The 15,030-nt window shown below is 39.4% G+C and overlaps 1 protein-coding gene across 3 annotated transcripts; it reads left to right on the top strand.

The window, feature by feature from the left end:
* The first annotated feature begins 2,283 nt into the window (after positions 1–2,283).
* Positions 2,284–13,888, top strand: LOC101848217 (5'-AMP-activated protein kinase subunit beta-2). Of its 3 annotated transcripts, none has more exons than XM_005103006.3 (7): positions 2,284–2,806; positions 5,741–5,898; positions 7,923–8,016; positions 9,192–9,303; positions 10,841–10,968; positions 12,233–12,301; positions 13,495–13,888. In XM_005103006.3, the coding sequence occupies exons 1-7, from the start codon at positions 2,687–2,689 to the stop codon at positions 13,573–13,575; spliced, it is 762 nt and encodes a 253-aa protein (XP_005103063.1). In that variant the 5' UTR covers positions 2,284–2,686; the 3' UTR covers positions 13,576–13,888. The 3 variants fall into 3 exon arrangements, with proteins under 3 accessions (XP_005103063.1, XP_005103064.1, XP_005103065.1); XM_005103007.3 differs by having other exon boundaries at positions 10,847–10,968; XM_005103008.3 differs by lacking the exon at positions 2,284–2,806 and adding an exon at positions 3,259–3,462.
* Positions 13,889–15,030: the final 1,142 nt, after the last annotated feature.

Raw genomic sequence — 15,030 nt, forward strand, 5'->3', positions numbered from 1 at the left:
CCCCCCTCCCGTCTCTCCCATCCCACCCTCCACCCACAATTGGTGTGAGGCGACACACTTCATTTTGTCTGGGGTGTATGGGTGTCGTTTTTTCCTCCCACTGTTCTTTGTTTTCCGGTAAAAGTAAAATGTGACTCTTTCATAAAATTATGTTTAAAGTGTTTTTCGCACGTGACGCCACGACCCACTTGGCACTCCAGAGAGTGGAGACGTCGGGTGTGTGAAGTAATTAGGGTCTGGAGGCTCAAATTCATGTTTACCTGTTGTACTTTCTTGTTCTCTTTCCAGTCAGAATCTTTTTGTCTTGTCTAGTAAACGTCAAAAGACCTCCAAATCCCATAACTATCAGACTGGCTTAGAAAATTCTTTTTGTATTTGTTTCTAGAAGGGCGTTTATTCATTTAAAATGAAAGAAAGGTAACCGAAAACAAGCCTGTTACTGTTACCTAAGAGGATGAATGTATCTACGGCAATACCACCCTATTTGTAAATGTCACTTACCTACGAAGACCCCCCCCGCCCCCCACCCCCCCCCCAACACTCATCAAACAGCAGACACACTCCCCCCACACACACACGTACACTCATCAAACAGCAGACACACTCCCCCCAACACCTTACGTGTTCCTATTTTCTATTATTAACACCAGCTGCCAGCTGACATAATAAAAGTATTTTGATTATTCTGCACCATACAAAAAGCTGAATCTGAAAGCAGAACACATAAACCGTCCCTTTTTTCACCTCTTTTCGCACTTGTAAGGAAACGAATTATCCTCACCCTTGCCCAAGCGCACCAATTACCTCAGAAATTACTGTGAAATCGATGGGCTTTCTGCATTGACGCTGACATCAGAAACATTCATTTTTAAAGCCATCTCTTTTTGCGCACTGACGGACTTTGTCGTTTTACAGGCTTTCGTTTCCGTGCCAATGTCCGTAAAGTGCAAACAAGATTTGACCATTCATGGAATAAGGTCGAAAGATAAAGAGCGAACAAGACCTCTCACTCGAACGCAAGTTGAGAGATGGGAGCGTGCTGGAGATTCCAGGAGGTCAATCGGGTACCTAAGACTGACTAGAAATTCCTTTTTAATTCAGTTTGCAAAACGGAGGGCAACCCCCGAGGGCCACGTCGTATGTCAGTGATTATCGACGCGGGGAGAGGATGGAGGAAAGAGGTCACTAGGAAACGTTATTCATCCAGAGAAAGCTAAATAGCACTGATAAGAGAGCGAGTGAGTAAGGGAATGTAGGAAAAACACAGAAAATAATTCGGGATTAGTGACAAGGAGAGGGAGAGACAGGGGTGGAGAGAAAGAAAGAAAGAAAGTTAGAAAGAAAGAAAGAAAGAAAGTAAGAAAGAAAGAAAGAAAGAAAGAAAACAAGAAAGAAGGAGAGATATATATATCGAGAGAGAGAGAGAGAGAGAGAGAGAGAGAGAGAGAGAGAGAGAGAGAGAGAGAGAGAGAGAGAGAGAGAGATTATTATTATTATATATATATGACAAATATGAAACCTTCCAGATGTATTAACACTATAGAAGTTGGTGCCGTTCCTGTCTTATTCATAGACGCACACACACACACAAATGAAACAAAAAAGAACAGAAGCAAAGAAGAAAAGATAAAGAAAAGGGGGACCTTGGATGACTCAGGCCTAGCCTTGGCCCTTCGCCTTTGCTGACGCGAAGTCGTTAGCTCTCTCAAAATCGGAGGATCGGTAGTTTGACAGAAAAAGTCGGTGATCTAACCGATTTTTTCTGTAGGGTTGGCAGGTAGATCTACCCTCTTCAACGCCCCCCCCCCCCAACAAAAAACAAAACAACAACAACAACAACAAAAAACAAAAACAACAACAACATCAACAACAACATCAACAACAACAAAAACAAAAACTCCCTCTTTCTCTACCACATTCTGTATTCATACGAACAAATAGTGAGTCCAATCCTCTGTACCAACATGGTGCGTTCGATCGAATTCTGAGAGAAAGTTTGGGGTAGCTGCAAAGTGTTCTTTTGGAAGCGCATGTTATGTTGTGAGAGGGAGCGTGCATTGGGGACCGAGTACGGAAATAGAGCGGAGTCGGGGAGCGCTCTCAGTTCAGTGCGTGAGCCAAAAAGCACGTGCTTTCCTGTTGACGTACGGAGAGGCCCGAAACAGGCTCGTGCCACAACGGGGAGATCGGGAAATACCGATGGCTGTTTTTGTGATTATTCATTGGCTGAAAAACCGTTCACGAGTAAATACGAGTACGACTATCCCACAATGCACATCGCCTCGCCACATGATCCTCCATTTTTGTTTACCCTCTACCGAAGGAAACAGGAGTTGGTAACTGAACAACACATATCTGTGATGGCGTTGCGTTTTTGTTCGATTTTTGTGTTATTTTAGATAGATTATTTATTTGTTATTTATGACCAATCCGTGTTGTGGAGCCAGCTTTCATTTTCCAAGGGCATTGAAGGATCTGAGACGACAGTGTTTCCTCGCAAGTGTAATCCAATGAGACAAGACCTTGATAATACAGCACGGGAGGGTTGTTTACATCCTTTGACCACTGGATCAGGTGAGCAGTCGTCACATAATTCTCTGCCATCTGGAGTTGATTCTGGTCTGCAGTCAAATTTCAGTGTCAGTCACTGTCTTTGCACCAAAGGGTTGAAACTGTCCCGGTAACAATGGGAAACAGCAGTTCAGCGAAAGGACGACATGGGTCAGGGGATGACACCGCCCCTACTTTGACTGCGTCGTCGAGGTACGCTGAAGCGGATGTGTATGAGCCTGCTGGCAACTTTCGGGTGTGTATTCTTTAGGTTTTATAATACATTTCTATGTTTATCATTCATACAATAGATGTAGATCTACTGTTTTCAGAAAGGAATAATCTATAGCGTGGCAAAACAAAAATAAGTATAGATCTAGATTTCTAGATAGTGTGATTAGGATGTTTGTCATGGGTTGGTGAACACAACAGATTAAACCATCACCGAATTTCAGCGGTCGTGAGACTTTGGCCTGGTGACCGCTATGTTCTGAAATCTAGGCCAAGCAGAGCTTCATTTCTCGTCGCCTTATTTCATTTAGGTAACAGAAAAGTGTTGCCCAGAACTTGAACATGCCCTGATAACCAGATAATTTCTTCCATCTTCGTGAGCACTGATCAGAACTGATCTATTTTTAGATGAGTACCCCGCGCATTTTGTGGAAAACATGTGCTTAACCTTTCACTCCCATAAGCAAGGTGAAGGTCGAAAAATGCTAAACACCTCTCACTTGTTTTTATTGGAGGGAGAGTGTGCTGTATGCTAGATCTACATCTTGACTCTTGATGCTACCACTGGAACGCGACTGTTGTTTTCTCCTTATTGAAACTATGATCTAAAAGGGCTGTTTTTGTAGGTTGCCAATAATGGCAAAGGATGATGATTCGTTTATTAGTTTTTTGGTTGAAGAGGTTAGTGTGACCGAGACTCTACTCTTCTCTATTCTATTCTACTTGCAGTTGAAGATGTGTGTGCCAAGAAATAGGAAGTGAGATGTTCGAATCTTCCTCTCTTAGTCGTATTGTGTTTCTGACCTTCACATTGGAGAGCAAGGAGAGAAAAGCCTTATCATTGAGAATTATCAGAATATTCCTAACCTGAAGCCAAGAACTTGTCATAATCTTCAGCTTTTGTTTTTGCTTGATTGGATCTTGAAATAGCCTACTGAGTTCAGTCTGTTGAAAAGGAAATTTAAACTCTGTCAGTATCAAGTAAAATTAGGCCACCAGAAGTGGAAGCTTCACCCTGTCCTGTCTGACCCTCTGACTCTGGTTGTTGTTATTGTTTACCTTTTCCAAAAGGCAGCTTATTGTTTACTTCTTTAGGTGACAACCATAAGGACCACTTTAAGTTCTAAGATTCTAAGTTTTACAATTTAAGCCTATAATGGGACTTTGTAGTTCATAATTACCATCCTTATTTGATGAAGTTCATCATGGGGGAGCTGTTAGGCCTCAAAGCTGTGATGTTGGTGCTGTCAGTTGTTTTGTCAATGTTTTTTTTTTGTTGTTTTAAGATAGATCTAATTTAATTTGTCTTGAATTTCATAGCTCTTTTGTTGTGGGGTTGTTGGGTTTTTTCAGCTGAAACTACTGGTCACTGAGGTTCACTGGCAGTTTGTGCGCCTGACAATTTCTGCCACTCTTTGTACGAAAAACGGGAGGACTTCCGACCACTATGAGACAGTGTGGAATAGAGGGGTAGGGTTTTGGTTAGGGTTAGAGTTGGGGATAGTTTCTTCTTTATTGTGTTTGTTGGTGTGGTCGCTCGTTCCGGAAGTCCTTCCCAAAAACCTTTCTTGTTCTTAGAAATAAAATACCAATTTTGGAATACAGTAATACAGTTGCAGCAGTTCAGAATGGTTTGAGGATAATAGTGGAGCAGTCCACAAAGTGGTACTCTTTCCATGTACGTTAACTTTGTTACGATGAGAAAGCTTTTGACAGCCTTGTTAGGGACTCAATATATGGAAACTCATGCGCCACTACAGAATGCCTGACAAGTTTGTGAGATTGATTAAGAAGTGTGTCTTAACAGATAAACTCGTTTGAAGTGATACAGGAGTGAGACAGGAATGCCTGCTATCGCCTTTTCTCTTTTTATTAGCAGTGGATTGGATAATGAGACAGACAACATCGAGACAACGCGGTGGCATTCAGTGGACCTTTTCCAGTCAGTTGGAAGACTTGGACTTTGCCGACGACTTGGCACTTCTTTCTCACGGTTAAGCCCAGATGCTACAGAAGACAGGTCGTCTCAGGACCTTCACCCGTAGTGTTGGACTCCATATTCACTCAGATAAAACGAAAGTTCTTCGAATGAATGCAGCCGACGTTCCTATCACACATCAAGGGGCACCATTGGCGGATGTTGAGTCCTTCACCTACCTGGGAAGGGTCATCGACAAGGCAGGGGGAACAGACGAAGACATCAAGGCCAGAATCCAAAAGGCAAGAGCAGCATTCATCATCCTCAGGAATATATGGATGTCTTAGGAATTGGGATTCAACACCAAGCTGAGGACCTTCAAAACAAATGTGAAGACTGTTCTACTGTATGGTTCAGAGACATGGAGGCTCACAGCATCAGCAGCATGGAAACTGCAGAGCTTCATAAATGGATATCTAAGAAGGATAGAGGGGATCAAGTGGCCCTATCAAGTCATAAATGCTCAACTGTGGGGAAGAACATGCCAAAGGCTAGTAAAAGAAGACATACAGGTGAAGAATGGAAATGGATTGGGCACACCGCAAGGAGACCCCCGACAAGCATCATCAGACAGGCTTTGACGTGGAATCCACAAGGAAAATGCAAGAAAGGAAGACCAACCAAAGATGACATGGAGGCGAACGGTACAAGCGGAAATGGAAAAGGCAGGACATCGTGGAAACAGCTAGAAAAGGATGCACAAGACAGGCTTTGCTGGAGAAATGTTGATGGCCTGTGCTCCACTGGGAGTTAAAAGGGGCAAGAGAGAGAGAGAGAGAGTTCGGAATGGAACTGGTAGCGATATATCCATTAGTGCAGTGTAATAATGTTTCATTATTATAATTACCGTACAAGATATCATGTTTATTCTTTTTTTGTTTTATAGATGAAACACTTCTAAAAAAATATGATTGAGAATTGGACCTTATATTATAATACTATCACTTTATCAGTCTGAGTTTTTTTTTAATTTCTTAACAGAGGGCTCGTGCAAGTACAATCACCCCTGGTCAAGAACCCACTCAAACCCCCACTAACAGACTTCTGCCGACCGTGTTCAAGTGGGAAGGAGGTGGAAAGGAAGTATATGTTGCTGGAAGTTTCAATAACTGGAAAACAAAGATTCCCTTAGCTAAAAGGTGAGTGCCATGATGTTTTGAGTAAAGAAGAAGAAGCAGCCCTTTGACATTGAGACAATAACAAGACAGTCATTTAATTTTAGGAGAAAGAAGAACAGACTGGGACTGAGACAGTGCAGAGATAAGTTACAAGATAAGTAATGATGTACCTACCACTGACACTGACACCTACACCCTCAAGTCTCCCACCGATAGTAGGCGATAGAATGAAATATATCAGTTCTATTGTAGTTTTCCATGGCAAACTGTATGGTGTGGTGATTTCTCTTTTGTTCCTTTCACAAATCCAGAATTGTGAAAATATCCAAATATTTTTCTTCGTTTACCGCTAATCTTGACACTAGATGTATGGGAGACAATAAATGTCAAGATGCGATGGAATCTGGTGCCTGTCACTTCTTTGTATATTGAGATATATATGGTATTATCTTAAACCTTGTTCAGTTGTCTTGCATTTATATTTAAAAAATCCTGGTGTACCTGAATAGAAGTCAAGATGTTTGCGATTGAAGGAGGTGGGAGTCACCTTTTGTCGAGGTAAAATTAGCGTATAATGGCTGCCAAAGTTTGGTTATTTCCATAGCTTGAGGGGCAGTGGTAACTGAAAACTTAAATTTTTTGTACCTTTAGTCATAATTTTTTAGCAAAATCCATACTTTAAAAAAAATGTGTTCTCAAATAGATGTAAAAGATGTTTAAGCCCCCCCCCCCAAAAAAAAATTGATCAAAATAGCCGGAAAATGCCAGTTTCTTCTATGTCCTTATTTTGACGAGTGTCTGATTTCACCACGCTGTCTCACGTGTGGATTTCTCCACGATGTCTCACAAATGACCCATCAAGCTTGAGTTTGAGTCCCTGCTCGGGCATTTCACAGAATCTGAAAAGCTCAGGATATTTTTCATTGAACAGCTAGTTGGCACCTCTGCTGTGTAGTTTTGAAGGAGTAGTCCAGCTGGGACTTTGTAGATGATTGTTGCAACTTTAGTGCTCTGTGTTGTGTTCCGTATCAATACTTCTTAAGTCATATATAGTATTGTTATCTTGATATTTTCTTTGCTTGACATGTGTTCACTTCTACTCCACAACAGTTGGAAGATGCCATCGATAGGTTCTACTTCTTTACTACTCATCTCTTTGGTCTGTCTGTGTGTTTCTCTTCCTACCACTAAAACTGTTGTTGTGTCAACTCAATATGCTTCTTTTGAACTTGAACAAACTTCACAGCAGACTTGTTATCATGATGCACAGCTGGTGAAAGTGAGTAGAGATTGGTTATAGACATTATACAGACAAAGGACTATTGGAAGTTTTATGTCGTCATTATCAGGTTCAATGATAATGAAAGCTGCTGCTTGCTCCAATGAGGGCACGATGGCACACTTTGGAATCTGTTTTGCTTGTTTAATGGACTATTTACATATACGAAAACTGGTCGCATTCAAAGACATGCACAGACTTTTACTTTTCACAGGACTGCATGTCCTCTTCCTAAGTCTTTTCTATTTTAGTCCCTTCTTTTTATAGGGCTCCTGGTTCTGTCTGTGGCTTGACATCTAAAAAGGTTTAGCATACATTTATTATTCCGCTATATTGTCAGATAAGTTTTCGTGCCTTTTCTCATCCATTGAAAGGTTTTTCCTCATTTGCTGAGTTTACCCATTCTCAGCCCAGGGTTTATATATGCTCAGTGATCAAAAACATTTTTTCAGCTCTACGAAGTAATAGCTCTAAGCACACCCCTTTTACTGCTTCATTTTATCTCAGTGACCTTTATTTATTGTCTTCTTTTATCTCCATAACCTTTGTGTAATGGTAAATGTTCTTCTTTTATCTCCTTGACCTTTGTGGAGTACAGGTACAGTTACTATACCCCTGTCATTTCATATAGTGTTTTCAAAGTTGCTTTGGTGTGCCATGATGCACTTGTGATTTATTTCTTACAGGTTGTGTCTTTATTTTGATTTTCATGTCTGATTTGTTTTGTAATAAACAGTTGGGTTTTTTTTTGTTGCTCTTTCTGTAGCCATGGCGACTTCTACACCATTCTTGATCTGCCTGAGGGAGATCATCAATACAAGTTTTTTGTTGATGGGCAATGGGTGAACTCTTTAAGCGATGTGAGTATACATTTAAAACCCTGTTGTATTTATAAAATGTTCATTTTCTGGTTAGTTATATAAAAGAAATTGGACTATTTAATAGAATATGAAAATATATAGTTATCGTTATCGGTGTATATATATATATACACTGAAATTTATATTGTATATACAAATGTAAATAAGCCTTTTCCATATTTACCCAAAAAAATTTATAAATGTTTGTTCGTCTTTTTAGCATAATGAAAATAGTGTGATCGTGTTCGGTTGCGAGCTCCGAAAGACTCTTACTAAAAACACGTCTGATTTTGTAGCGGTGAAACCTGTTGGCGCTTAAATGACCCAAATTGTGTCGATAGTGCCGTAAAACATCTACCTAATCAATCAATCAATCAATCAATCAGTCAATTGTTTTCTGGCAGGTCCTTTGTCTTTTCTTTCCCACTGTTGTTTCGATCTGTTTTGCTTCTGAACTTCCCTGCACTTTATGACCGTCGTTGCATTGAATTGATTCTTTTTACTCAAACTAAAAATATAGAGCACTTACTTACGACTGTATGTCAACAAGACTTATTTCATTGCTTTGACTAAAAAAGTTCTTCAAAGCATATTGTGATGTGTTGTTGTTTTTTTTTTAACGTAAATTAAATGCTCTTTGATTCTGTTTTGTGAATGGTTATATGGATTTACTCCAAAATGTCATGATGTGCCACACTGAATATTTTGATGATTTGACAATGTAAGTGTAAGCTTATTGGAGTGGGTGGAGGGTGTCATTGGTAAAGTTTATTTTCTTCTACCTATTTTCCTTCTCTCTGTGTTTTTCTGTTATTGTTTCATTTTGCCAGCCTATGTACTCTAACAAAGTTCATTTGGTCCGCGGGTCTTCAACTTGCTTCTCGAAGAAACAAGCTTGATTTTTGTGTGATGATGATTATTTTTGTCTTGTATCTTGTCTTTTTACAGTATACCCAATGATGCCAAATGTTTGCAAAGAAACATGAACTATAAAGGGGATTTTGTATGTCACTGAATTATCAGTGATAATGGATTGTTCCTGTATTACCATTGACACAAATTTAAGTTGTGTTAAAAAAAATTAAGATCTAAATCTGTGGAGCCTAATTTTTTTTTCGTCAGTGGAGCTGAGTCTGTCTGGAAAGTTGTACATGTTGGTATACTATGTCTTTCAGCCTGTGACCAACAGTGATATTGGAACCCAGAACAATACCATGAAGGTCAAGAAAGAGGACTTTGATGCTTTCGAAGCCCTGGCCATCGATGGGAGAACAGCAGGCAAAAAGAGTATGTTTTTATTTGTATGTTGCTTTAAAATGGTTCATCACAAATACTGTAAGGTATATTGAAGTCTGTAGAAGACACATTTGAAGAAACAAACCAACTACAAACTCCACAACTTTAAGCCCAAACTGGGTCCACCAAAACCTTCTGGCCTCTCCAAAAGAGATGAAGTCTTTTTTACTCGATTACACATCGGACACACGTCCCTGGCACATAAATACCTCCTTCAGGGAGAAAAGAAGCTGTTCTGTGTCAGGTGCGACACAGATTATACCATTTGACTTATTTTAATAGAATGTCTAGACTTTGGAGAGACCCGATGGAAATATTGTAAATGCTCAAGTTTTTTACATTTTAAAATCTAATCCTTGACCAGAGCCCAGCCGGGCAGTGAACTGTTGTGAATGGAACCAACTTGTGTCTCACGCGCTCATATGACCTTATGCAGTTGCGAGCGCCGTAAAACTCTTACTTAAACTAAAGGTGTTAAATTTAAGTTTATTATTATTTAGCTTCTTTTTAAAAATATTTCTTTACTTGTATCTGAGACTGCCAGATTCTTCATTTTGCACACACACAAAAAATAAGAGATCAATTCCCATGTGGGAAAGATGTTTTTATTGTCTTAGTCTTTCTGCAGGGATATAGTATCCCATCTAGCCTGTGTTTGTCCTAGAAAACGGGATTAAAGATACCCCTTCTTAAAAGATGTAAGTTCTGATGACGGGGCCCTGAAACATTCAATCGAGTCTTTCTTTCATCTATGTATATATTGATGTCCTGTTAATGAACATAACACTCCATCTTTGAAATGTTTTGCCGTGTGTATAGGAGGGGTTTATATTTGAGGAGTCCAGGGGGGAAACGAGCAGTCTCAAAACGGAAATCGTAAGTTTATTAATGTGTAAGTTTGTTGACTCATAACTTCATTTGTTTGACTGTTGCTTTATTGTTATTGCTTATAGAAAAGGTAATTAAAAGTAAATGAATAAATAATCCATGTTTTTAGAGTAATGAAGTTATGGGTGTAAAATTTAGTAAAATTGATCCTGATGATTTCCTCTTTATGACTTGTCAGAACTTTCCTTGTTTTTCCCTTGGACTCTTCATGTGTAAAAATACCCATCATAAAGTCTCTTATGAATGCTGATCTGTTGCTACTGAAATTGTAATATACAACATGTGAGACGTGCTGACAAAATGAATTTCTTCTCGCAATCCACAAAAGGAGGTATTAGCCAAAAATTGACACCAGGGCCAAATTTGTAGAATTTCTATTGATGCCATATTATATATTCTTTAACAATAACATGCCTTTTATTATTTCATACTTAATTGAAATTCTACATTCTGTTGATAGATGTAGTGGAGAAAAATCTGAGGTTTTTTTAACCCGCCAAAAAATTCACCTATAAGCATGATGTATCTATTTCCATAAGGCTTGAATCCGGGAAGCAACTCGATTTTGTCAGCACGCTTCACATAATATAATTTCATATTTTCTACCTTCGTTGCTAATAAAAAATCACGATTGTTCAAGATACAGGAGGCACCTCTGACTATGGACAAGACATTCCACCTAGACACACTGAGGGCAAGCACAGCGGCCCTCCATTTCTGCCACCACAGTTGTTGCAAGTCATCCTTAACAAAGACACACCTGCACACGTAAGTGGCCTCGCTGAATTTGATCTTTGCAGTTTGTATGTATATTGGGGGGTACCATCTCAAATATCATCGTACCTCTGGGCGGTGGTAAAAAATCACATTTTTACATTCATTATTTCATTCCCTGTAAAAACCCTGGGAGTCATAGTTATTTTGTGAATAAAACACTTTAAATTGAAATTCTACTTTTTGTAGATAAATGTAGTGGAGAAAAATCTGGGTTTTTCTTTAACCCACCAATATAATTTTAAAGAATCCCAGAGTTGTGATAGTTGTGCTGCTACCCCATGATATCAAAAAGTAGGGAATGGTTGCACAAGAGTGAGTGTTTGTGTGTGTGCAGTGCATATATGTGGACTTTGGTATGTTCTCCTTCATAGTATTTGGCTGTGCGTGTGCCAGAAAGTTGGGAGATAAAATCCTGCTCACTATTGGTGCTAGTATAGTTTCACTTTGTGAATCCAACAGTCATTTGAGTCCTTGCCCTTGGACTTGATGCCATGACATAGAAAAGGGGTGTCTTCTTGAGTTGCTCATAAAACAATATTTCTGAGATCTTATATTAGATGTGATAGGTCTTTTTGGAGATCATCTAGAGCTGGGTTTTAGTATTATAATCATAATGAATTGCGAGGGGGGAGGGGGGGAACGAGATTTATGGTGGGGTTTTATAGTTTTTATTTCATCATGTTATAATGTACATAATGTTCACTGAGAACTAGAAGTGACTACGTCCATTTTAACCAAATGCCTAAAGTTGCAAAGCCGGGGCATTCAAATAGCTATGTATGTAACTATCGAACCAATCTGCCTAATAGTTTTGCCACATCCCCAGTTCCTACAGAATACGTAGAGTATCCCCATGTCCTATGGTGTCTCATAAATTTGTGCCATAAAAATTCACTTTTTCGGAAAATAAGGAATTTGGACGTAGTTATTTCTACCTCTCTTCTTATGCTTCAGCCATAATAGGTCAGTTGTTGTGCTGACTTGTCTCAACGTATACATTGACCATACTTCTTTTCTTTTGCAGTGTTGTTTCTGTCTGTCTCGCTTTTTCTCAGCACTAAATTACCATAAATGTGTCGATGTGTTTCTCTTCACTCATGCACTGGAACATCTGCTGTTTTGTGTCACTCTAAAAGCAGTTTGTGAACCTTATTGTGTTGATTCTTTAGCTGTGTGAGTTAGAGATGTTTGATCATGTCTAAGTAAAGTGCATCACCCAGTCTTCTTTACCTTTACCTTTACCTTGATATTACAGGTTGAACCATCTTTGTTGCCAGAACCAAATCATGTCATGTTGAATCACCTCTATGCTCTGTCAATCAAGGTAAGTGCAGAGTAGTTTGTAGTGTTATTATAATTTTCCAAAATTTAACTTAGCGCTGATGCCTCAGATATATATATATATGTGGGGCGTGCTGACAAAATGAGTTACTTCTTGCTATCCACAAATGGAGATATTGGCCAAGAATCGACCCTAGGGTAAATTTTGTAGATTTTCTATAGTGATGCCATATTCTTTAACCATAACATTAACGTGCCTTTTATTATTTCATACTAATACATTGTAAAAACTTCACCTTTAAGTGTGATGTATCTATTTCCATAAGGCTTGGGCCTGAGAAGTAACTCATTTCATCAGCATACTTCACATAGTGGGTGGTTGGCGGGTGTTTTGGTGTGGTTTGCTTCTTCTTTCCTATCAAACATCTATCGTCCTTATCTCCCCTTCTTCTTTTTTATGTTCGTGACTCTCTTGTAACACCTTTAATCTTCTGGCGCTCATATGACCTTATGCAGTTGCGAGCGTCGTAAAACCTCTACTAAAACTAAACTAATACTTTACCTATGAGGACTTGACTGAAAGAACAGACATAATCACACTTTCTCAGTTATGTAGAAAAACTGTCACTCAAAGAGAGACTTTCAATTTTCTGACGAAAACTCTTGACCATTATTACAACTTGAGATTCTGTGAAGGGAAAGATAAAGAAATGAAGTCAAATGCAAGGGGCATTACTCGACATATTTCAAAATGTGATAATGCCTGCTTTTTCACTTTCATGAGAGTCCTCATAATGTTGATGTGGGGAACGAAGTATTTTGCTGCTTTGCAAAGTGCTTTTCTTAGATGTGTAAATATTGATTTGAATTTGTCATACTAATGGTGGCTGAATATAGTTACTAGGTGCGAGTGAGTGAGTCTAGTAAGTGGGTGGTTGGCGGGTGCTCTGGTGTGGTTTGCTTCTTCTTTCCTATGAAACATCTATCGTCCTTATTTCCCCTTCTTCTTTTTTTATGTTTGCTTCTCTCTTGTAACTCATCTATTCTTCTGGTGCTCATATGACTTTATGCAGTTGCGAGCGCCGTAAAACCTCTACTAAAACTCAACTGAGTCTAGTATTTTGGGCTTTTGAGCACTTAAATCGAGAATGTTTTGTTTTTTGTTTGTTTGTTTTTTCTTCTTTTTTCTTTCTTTCTTTTTACTGATGAATGTCAAACTGTTGTGTTGCTCCTCAGGATGGCGTGATGGTGCTGAGTGCGACCCACAGGTTCAGGAAAAAGTATGTGACCACCCTGCTGTATAAGCCCCTACAATAGTAGCTCGTGTCTGTCCTAGTCATTTTGTTGGTCTCTGACAAAACTGTTATTGGAATCTGATATGGCACCAATGGAGGATCTCACCCCCCCTGCCCTCATGTGATGAAAAGGATGGTGATAGAAAAGCTTGATCTCTGTCGGGAAGCTTTTTGTTTTCATCCAGATTTTGTTTTGGTGGGTTTTTTTTCCAGCATTTTTGTGTTAACACATTACACCCTAAGGGCCTGGACGGGAAGTCCATTCCTAGATCCTAAGCAAGGGGAAAGAACCCACCTCCCGTGAATACAGGCCTTTAAAAAACACATTTTAAAAATACTAAACAAATTCCAAAAATCCTGAAAAAATAAAAGTTAAAAAGAAAACTGAATGTAGTTTCAGAAAAATATAACTTTATGTATGCGCAAACTGTTGGAAATGTTCTAACTTTAGTTCAATCGGGGTGTCCGACCCGTCACTCTCACTCTCAGCCTCGCGGTCGGGCCCTAGATCTAAATTCTAGATTTTCTCCGTCTGATCAATCGGAATCGCCCCAAACTCTTCCTACAACGTTTTCATCAAAATCTGAGCCATCTGATTTGTCACATGCTCATTTTTGCTCAAATCCATCGTTATTTCCGTTTTCGAACTCAATTGTGTCGCTTTTCAACAAGTCGAGACACCTTCGAAGTGTCGGTAACGCGATCGCACTTCGATCAGCTCTAATACTAAAACTACTGGCCCGAAAAATTTCGTTTCGGTATCAAACGAAAGAAGAAACTTTTTGCTATACTATGCAAATCAAAATCCCGGCCCCAGAGTCTCGTCAAGGCGAGACTTTCGTTTCTAAAGACGCTGGGTCGGCGCGGGCGAGTCAGGGTGGAGCGCGTAAGGGAATTCCCGGGCGATCCCGGGCGAGTTAGGGTGTAATGTGTTAAGGTGAGAAATAAAGGGAATAAGGAAAGATATTCTTGGAATCGGTTTTCTAGACGATGCAGAGGTTTTAGGTATGCTTTTTAATTCAAAATGCTCACGTCCGGGACATGCGGAAAAATTTTTGGAGATATGTTCTAGGTGGGGGGGGGGGGGGGGGGTTTCTTACTCTTTGAATTTTATTTGTAGAAAAAAATGTTTCTGGTTAGTATTTTTTTCATAGATCAAAGTAGACGCAAAGTTAGGCTTTTGTCTCCTTTGTTTTTCGTCTGATAGTTTTGATCTCTTTGAAATATGGGGGGGGGGGGGGGGGGGGGATTCAGTCACCATTTCTCTCCACACTTATTTCACGGAATCTCACTTTGATTTCAGAAAGTTATAAATTTGCATCTATTTCCATTTATTAATTTTTATTACATGATGGGAGGGGGTAAACTTCCTCATCTTCGTTCTTGTTTCCCCCCAACAGTGCTTGAAAAGAAAAATTACAGTATTTTTTTTTTGACTGTTCAATACTGTGATAGACCCATGATGTCATGAGACAGC

Source organism: Aplysia californica, unplaced genomic scaffold (assembly GCF_000002075.1).
Source record: "Aplysia californica isolate F4 #8 unplaced genomic scaffold, AplCal3.0 scaffold00354, whole genome shotgun sequence".
NCBI lineage: Eukaryota > Metazoa > Mollusca > Gastropoda > Aplysiida > Aplysiidae > Aplysia > Aplysia californica.

Bases quoted from the DNA above. Each gene is read 5' to 3' on its own strand.
- LOC101848217 (XM_005103006.3), top strand. From the start codon at position 2,687: ATGGGAAACAGCAGTTCAGCGAAAGGACGACATGGGTCAGGGGATGAC. The intron at 2,807-5,740 runs GTGTGTATTCTT...ATTTCTTAACAG, and splicing joins AGCCTGCTGGCAACTTTCGG to AGGGCTCGTGCAAGTACAAT. The intron at 5,899-7,922 runs GTGAGTGCCATG...CTCTTTCTGTAG, and splicing joins AAGATTCCCTTAGCTAAAAG to CCATGGCGACTTCTACACCA.